The sequence below is a fragment of the Solenopsis invicta genome, chromosome 5 (genome assembly GCF_016802725.1).
Source record: "Solenopsis invicta isolate M01_SB chromosome 5, UNIL_Sinv_3.0, whole genome shotgun sequence".
Lineage (NCBI taxonomy): Eukaryota > Metazoa > Arthropoda > Insecta > Hymenoptera > Formicidae > Solenopsis > Solenopsis invicta.
Window position 1 is genome coordinate 11,670,196 of NC_052668.1, and position 8,439 is coordinate 11,678,634.

The 8,439-nt window shown below is 32.4% G+C and overlaps 1 protein-coding gene across 2 annotated transcripts; it reads left to right on the forward strand.

Annotated features, from left to right (window-relative positions):
* Positions 1 to 640: 640 nt before the first annotated feature.
* Positions 641 to 8,218, forward strand: LOC105207544 (formin-like protein 19). Of its 2 annotated transcripts, none has more exons than XM_011177073.3 (2): positions 641 to 936; positions 6,545 to 8,218. In XM_011177073.3, exon 2 carries the CDS (start codon positions 6,598 to 6,600, stop codon positions 6,967 to 6,969), a length of 372 nt encoding a protein of 123 aa, XP_011175375.1. In that variant the 5' UTR covers positions 641 to 936; positions 6,545 to 6,597; the 3' UTR covers positions 6,970 to 8,218. The 2 variants fall into 2 exon arrangements, with proteins under 2 accessions (XP_011175375.1, XP_039305234.1); XM_039449300.1 differs by lacking the exon at positions 641 to 936 and adding an exon at positions 6,054 to 6,471.
* Positions 8,219 to 8,439: the final 221 nt, after the last annotated feature.

Genomic DNA, 8,439 nt, shown 5'->3' on the forward strand with positions numbered 1-8,439 from the left:
AGTTAGTTCAGGACTCTTGAAATTTAAACAATGGGAAATTGGAAATGAGGCTAATGAGAATCAGCGCGGATATAAATGAGTCAAAACATTCGTTTTTGTAATTGAGAATGAATAAATATTCTGTATAATATTAATATTTGTAATTGCGCACTTGCGCTGACCCTCATTTCCAATTTCTTATTTTTAAAATTTTGAAAGTCCTGGATTAACTTAATTGTTTGAATTTACGCTGGCTGGAAAATGCGTTAAAACACTGTATCTTTTTTCAACTTCATAAGTACGAGCTTATTGCGATTAACTTTTTTATTTAATACGCTCAGGATGATTCCAAAGTAAGTCAAAATGTTTGTTTTTGCAATAAAACTAAATAAATATTCTGTATAATATTAATATTTCTTTTACATAAAATAATTTAATATTATTGTATATTTTATGTAGTAATAAGTATTTTAATAAAATTAGAGAGAATTCGGTAATTAAAAACATTGAGTCTTCCTTGGCACATGCACATAAGGAAGAAACGTCACTGAGCAAGACAGGAGTATATCTACTCTCTCAGACGTTGTTTACAATCTCTATTCATTGCTATTCTATTCCCCTTCCATTTCTATAAGTTCTGTGGCACAGACCAATCTTCGTATAAATAGTAAAAGGGTCCTTAAAGCGCAGTCGGCGCGGAACTCGCTACTAGTTATTCCGCTGTCGGTGTCGGTCACATACGCATTAACTACTAACTGTTCTGTTCGCAGACATTCAATCGGTATCGGGCGTACACGGTTTATTGCTATCAACGACAATTAGTGGTACTCAGTTCTCAAGTGTCTCAGCTGTCTCACCTGACTCTTGGACATCTCGCGATCTCATCTGACCAGCGACTCTGCGGCTCTCGAGGTGCTCCAGCGCTCGACCCGTAAAACATCTTCGCAGCTCTAACTAGTAAGTCAAATCTTTAAAATTTATTTAGCCTCAAAACACCTAGTCTCTTTCTCTCTCTCTCTTTCTCACAAAAATTTTTTATTATTATTATTATTATCTTTATCATTTTCTTGTAAAAATTTCAAAGCATCTCTTTCTTTTTTCTTTTCGGATTTGATTCGTGCAATATTGCCGTATAGAACTCATTGTCAGCCTATTTACCTCTGCTTTTTCGGGTTTAATCAAACCGGTTGGACTTATATAGGTTTACTTGAAGCGTTTACTTCCGTTTTTTCGAATTCACTCAAACAACATTGTCGACTGGATTCAGAGATTTTATCACTTCCTACCTTCCAAAAGCACTGTTTCCTCTCCTTTTCCGCGTACCTTTTATTTTCTTTATTTGAATTAATTTTATTAAAAGAGACAGAGAAAGAGAGAGAGAGAGAGAGAGAGAGAGAGAGAGGGGCTGGCTGTTAGCTCTAATTATTCGCAAAATTAAAACAACGAAAATTTTAGTGGACATCCGAGTTCCACTATGACCAAGGGTTCACCAAAACAAATCGTGAGCGGCCGCTCAGAATACCCGAAATCGTCAAAACAGGCGAGCGAGTAAATAAGCGTTAAATTTACGAACTAAGCATTATTTCTCCTTCCCCTCTTCCTTCTAGTGGCTCTAGCGATATCTCTCCTCTCCTTATTTCCCTTGCTATTCCTCAGTTCTCTACTTCGAGAAAAGACATGAACGATTCCCCGATACATCTTCCCCATATCCTCCACTTATTCTCGTCTTTGACAATTTCGAAGACGGAATGCTTTGAAATTTTAGAATACCTTGCTTCTCCACAGCCCGATCTACTCCTCTCTCCCCCTCTTCAAAATGAGTCGCATCACCATCCTTCCCCTTCTACTGCTCCTAGTCAGGAAATTATAGACGAAATCTTACAAGAAGGTAACCCGCCACTCCTCACCATCTCCTTCCTTTCTTAGCTACGATTTGGAAGAGCTCTTCGAAGAAGAAATCTCTCCACAAAAACCCTCTCCACCATCTCCCTCTTCTAGCAACGATATCAAGGAGATCCTCTTCTCCCTTTACTCACAAGCCACTTGCTCTTTCTCTCCTGGAAGTTATTCTATAGGCCAGAGTCCAATAAATTAGGCAGGCCTAAAAACCTACATTTCTTAAATCGCACATGGTTATTCTATTTCTATCTATCTCCCTGGGGTCATGCTACTGTTTCTGATTCCAGTGTTCTATATGTAAATATTATTGGGTTTCATTAATTAGTAAATTAATGTAAAAAATTTATTATAATGCAAATTTACAAATCATTACCTTAAAGTTAGCCTTATAATACACTACTCAAAAAAAAATAGGGAACACTTTCCAGACACCAAAAATTAGGCTATTTTCAAATGACTGTAACTCGGTGAAAAATCATCGTAGATAAAAAATAAAAAAAGCATTTTGAAGCTTGAAGATCCAACTTTAACGCTCTATCAGCAGATTTTCAAAATTCTTTTAACTTCCTTGTCTTATGCAGTAAAAAAGCACACCCTGTTTTGTTCCTTAAAATTTCGTATTTTTGACACTTTGCAGCTCGACCAACAAATTTTTTTCGAACAATTCAAGTAAAGCTTCATAAACTACAATATTTTGCCTACAAAATGCTTTTTTTAAAATTTCTCTACGATTTTTTTTGACCGAGTTACGCTACTTTGAAGCTAAACCTGCATTTTTTACAAATGATATCCGTACTCCGTGAAAAATCATCGTAGACAAAAAATCAAAAAACCATTTTAAAGCTCGAAGTTTCAGCTTTAACATGTTATTAATGGTTTTCAAAAATTTTTCCAATTTCTTAGTACTATGCTCCGAAAAAGATACATTGTTTTTTTCTTGAAATTACGTATTTTTAACAGCCTGTAGCTCAATAAAAAATTTTTTCTCGACAAATCCAATGCAAGTGCCATAAAGTGTGAGATTTTTTCTACAAAATGCTTTTTTTTAAATTTTTTCTACGATTTTTTTTGACCGAGTTACAAGACTTCGAAGAAACACATTTTTTACAGTATATTTTTCTGAAAAATGACGTCTATCGCCGACATTAGCATTACCCAATATGCACCACGTGGAGGTTGCCGGTCGGATATTTGAACATCGTGTGTGTGTGTGCGTGTGCGTGTGCGTGTGCGTGTGCGTGTGCGTGTGCGTGTGCGCGCGCGCGCGTGTGTGTGTGTATGTGTGTGCGTGTGCATGTGCGTGTGTGTGTGTATCACAGCAGAGATAAGGACCCCACAGTTCGTCACTTCTGCGGTATTTAATGACTCCAAACCCTCTCTGCTGTGTGTGTGTGTGTGTATGCGCGCACGCGCGCATGAGTGTTCAATAGTGTGTATTTCTTCCTCTCTGATCAATTACTGCTTGCAAGCGTTCTCGCATATTTATACATCTTGCAATACGATCTTGCGGAATGTTGTGCCAAATTTTCGTTAAAATTTCTCCCAATTCTTCTAAATTTTGCGGCTGAGAGAGAGAGAGAGAGAGAGAGAGAGAGAGAGAGAGAGAGAGAGAGAGACACACACACACACACACACACACACACACACACACACACACACACACACGATGTGCAAATATCCGACCGGCAACCTCAACGTGGTGCATATTGGGTAATGCTAATGTCGGCGGTAGACGTCATTTTTCAGAAAAATGTACTGTAAAAAATGTGTTTCTTCGAAGTCTTGTAACTCGGTCAAAAAAGATCGTAGAAAAAATTTTAAAAAAAGCATTTTGTAGAAAAAATGTCATACTTTATGGCACTTGCATTGGATTTGTCGAGAAAAAATTTTTTATTGAGCTACAGGCTGTTAAAAATACGTAATTTCAAGGAAAAAACAGTTTATCTTTTTTGGGGCATAGTACTAAGAAATTGAAAAAATTTTTGAAAACCATTAATAACATGTTAAAGCTGAAACTTCGAGCTTTAAAATGGTTTTTTGATTCTTTGTCTACGATGATTTTTCACGGAGTACGGATATCATTTGTAAAAAATACAGGTTTAGCTTCAAAGTAGCGTAACTCGGTCAAAAAAAATCGTAGAGAAATTTTAAGAAAAGCATTTTGTAGGCAAAATGTTGTAGTTTATGAAGCTTTACTTGAATTGTTCGAAAAAAATTTGTTGGTCGAGCTGCAAAGTGTCAAAAATACGAAATTTTAAGGAACAAAACAGGGTGTGCTTTTTTACTGCATAAGACAAGGAAGTTAAAAGAATTTTGAAAATCTGCTGATAGAGCGTTAAAGTTGGATCTTCAAGCTTCAAAATGCTTTTTTTATTTTTTATCTACGATGATTTTTCACCGAGTTACAGTCATTTGAAAATAGCCTAATTTTTGGTGTCTGGAAAGTGTTCCCTATTTTTTTTTGAGTAGTGTATGTTGAACAAATATAACTCCAATTCCTAACCGGTGGCGACGCATTGTTTTATTTTATTTTTATTTATGTATATAGTTCGTGATATTTATTTTTCTAGATTTGTTACAAAAAGTTATAATACAAATGCACTAGTTTGCACACGCCTACATATTTGTGTGAATTTTCTCTATAGTAGCCGTTGGTGGGGGAAATAATAAATTATTAATAAATCAATGATTTATTATTTCCCCCACCAACGGTTACTATAGAGAAAGTTCACACAAATATGTAGACTCGTTCAGACTAGTGTATTGTACTTAACAACACATTTCAAGAATCAAATTGGTGCCGGACACCCGTGACATGTTCTTTGTCAGTAAAATACATAAAACCAGACACTTTTTTCAGAGCTCTCATAATATAATTTGTTACAAAATGAATAAATTAAAAGTAATCTATTTATAGAACAAATCAAGAGCTTTGAAATCAATCTCTTGCATTTTTTTGTACAACTAACGGGTTCAACAATATAATAATTTGAATGTTTGCATAAGCAACGTTTTTTATGAATTTTTACAACTTACAAACGTGAATAATTTCACGAAAAAAAATCTCGAATTTTTTTCGCGAAATAGGTGTCTTATATTTTTCTCTGTAAAATATTCCAGCAAATTAAAAAAAAAATTAAAAATAATGTTAAAAATGACGAAAAAGTATCCGCTTTGTCATGAAATAAGCATTATAGTGTACATATGTGTTAAATGATAACAACAAACTTTCGTATTCGCTGTTTGGTTAGTGTTTGTTTGCTAAGTAAATACCTAGCTTTATAATCGACGCATTCGCGGAGACTCAGAAATCTTTTCTTACGCGTACAGTAATAAATTTTTATAGATTTTTTAGTAAGACAAAATATTTGATACTTTTTGATATTTACGAAAAAAAAGTAAACAGTTTCTTTGTGTCTTTGTGATATTTTATCAGAGAGAAAAAAAATTTTTTTAATTTTCCTCAGATTAAACTATTATTAAATCATGAATATTATATTCACCACAAATTTTCATTATTTATTCTAAATTCATCTGATAAAATTAATGAGATAGCACTAAGATCATTTTATTCTAGGTTTAAGAATTTTTCCATTTAAAATAATATTGTATACTATACAATGCGTTACAATTTAAATTTTAAAATGTACACACAGAAAAAATTTGATAAATTAAAAAAAATGTATTCCTTTGAATTATTTTTCTAAAGTAAAAGAAATATGGCAAGAGAAGGAGTTGAAAAAAAATATTTATAAATTTAATAAAATATTTTTTTTTTAATAAAAATGTGATTATTCTAATTTTGAAATTTTTTATTCTAAAAAAGATTTCTTTTATTCAAAATGTTACAACATAAATAAAAATAATTCGGTTTTTTTAAATAAAGAAAATAAATTGCTTTAAATATAAACAGTATGTTTAAATAAAAATTTCTTTCTTTTAAAAATAAGCAAAATTTAACTAAATTACTTCATAAATCTAAAAACGTTATTTACAGACAAAGAATTATTGTTTGTTTTAATTAAAATGTTTTTTTATTCAAACACAGAAATATTATTTAATGAAAAAGTGTTCTACGTAATTTGAATTAAACAATTTTTAATATATTTAATAGTTAATTATTTATTTTAAAATATGAAAAAAAATTAAAACATTAGTTATAAGTTTAAAATATTTTGAATAATATGACATAAGAGAATACAAATAAATCATTTTTTTTAATCAAATAAAATGTTTTTTATAAAAATTTATCAAACAGTAATTTTTTAAAAACTTTGCGCTTGATATCAACTCTCCTTCCTCGTTATTCTTCTCCCTCAACCACTTTTTCCTCCCCGCATACTTGCACTCCCCTTGGAGGACTTGGCTTAGAAAACCGGTCCAGTGTACCTACTGAAGTCCCATCGTGAGGACTTATTCCACCTCGGGTTTCCCAAGGCGAGGCAAAGCGTGAGCCGACGGGGGCGCGAGATCCGCCCCCGCGGAGGATCACAAATTGGCCACCCCTTCGCCGCAGTTTTCTGCACCCCAGAGAATCCCTTCACCAAGTCTCAACGCGGCCACTCCCGGTGGCACCCGGTTCAAGATATAGAGGTGACCACATAATAAATTCGGCAACAGTTCCTTCTTCTAATCAGTCCGTAAATTAAAAATAAATCGTTTTCAGAAATAAGCATTCCACGCTCGAGAAAATCGAATCAAATACGCCGATTGAAGCGCATGATGAAACGCGATTTTAACGGAGGCAATCCACGCATCCTCTGCGTGCCTTTATCGAAGCTCTTGAGGAGTCCGCCTCCGCCATCACCTGCGACGAGGGCTGCCCAGCCTGTTGGCACTCCGGTTCCACCACCCGGTGCTCGACCAGCTTTGCCTCCGCATTTATCTGTTCGAGTTTCGCAGAAACTGAGTCGACCATCCCTTCCAAAAGTCCGACGGCGGCGGCTTCCGCCACTTCCGGAATGTTTTCCGCCACTCCGTGCTGCTACACGGCCGGCCAAAATGGGAGTACAGAAGAAGAAAATTAATCCAGATATCATCGTGAAACAGGAAAATAACAGCGAGAAAAGAGAAGATAAAGAGAAACGTTAAACAATCATTAATCATTAATCGTTATAGTTAATTGTTAATTAATCATCAATCGTTAATCATTAATCAATTTGTATCAATTATTTATCATTCTCTTGAATCATACTAAATCTTTTTTTTATGATTTTAAGTACGTAGATATATGTATACAGAAATAATCGTAAAAAAAATCACGTTACTTCCCGCGATAACTCAATTTTCGTAATTAAAATAAGCGTATTGCATAATTAAGTGCCTTTTATATATAACACTATTATAAAAATTGTAAAAATATAAGAAGAAATCTTTAAACATAAATCAGTAAAGAAAAACTGTAATTTAAGTAACTTAAATAAGCAAATTTTCAATTTGCTCGACTCCTGCAACACAAAGTTCTGCCTTTTTAACATTACTACGCGTAACTATTACAAAAAAGAAAGTATTATAGACACATTTACATTTATTTACATTTTAGTCAATAACTTTGTATATTTCACATTGACTGCTATTTTATATTGACTAAACTTTATTTTATATTGAATGTTAAACTTGAACGATTCTATTCGTCAAAGTTATTTAATAGATTCTAGATTCAAAATTATAAAATATTTATTATTTATGACATGATACATAAAAGTATGACGACACTGTATAATGAATGGAAGAGAAACAGAGGTGATAATACGAGCCACAAAAATAAATATTAAAAATGGGTGTTGTTTAAAAATTATGTAATATTATTTTGCTAAGATAAATTGTTAGTAAAACCTACAATGTAATCTCGAAGATTCAAGATAGATGTAAATAACTTTCTTTAATTAGAAAATAGAAACAACTGACAAAGGGATAGTTTTTACACAACAAACTTTCAGTTATAGAAAAAAAATAAAATGTTGCACAAATTTAAAAACAATGAGAGTATTTATAATTAAATGTTAATGTGTATTAATGTAAACCTTTAAAAACTTCCAAAATGATCAAAAGTAAAAAGTAATAATTGCTTCATACATAATTGTCATATTAGTATCACTACATAACGGCAAGCAAAAGGAATAAATAAACTAAATAAGTGATAAGTAATTACCTACTAAAAATAAGAGTTACCTAATAGCAGAGAAAAAACAGTTGATCACTTTATATACATGACCCATAATAAAACCTTCTCCTCCACTATTTTGATCAAAGTTTTACAATCTGCAATTATTTCTGTAATTATTTTTTTTCTATAATTTAAAATGTTTTTTTATCACTATACCTGTTACAAATATAATAATACAGTAATTTGATATACAAAATTCATAAAATTTATTCACGTATGTTATACAGTCTTTTTTTATTAATGAATATTTAGATATCATGTATAAATAAAATCAATAAACGTCAATAAAAGTGACAGTTTTGATAATGCGTTGAATTTGTTTTGAATACTCCTACAGTATTACGGAAGAAATTGTATATAAAAAATTATATGAAAAATTCTATTTAAAAAGTTCA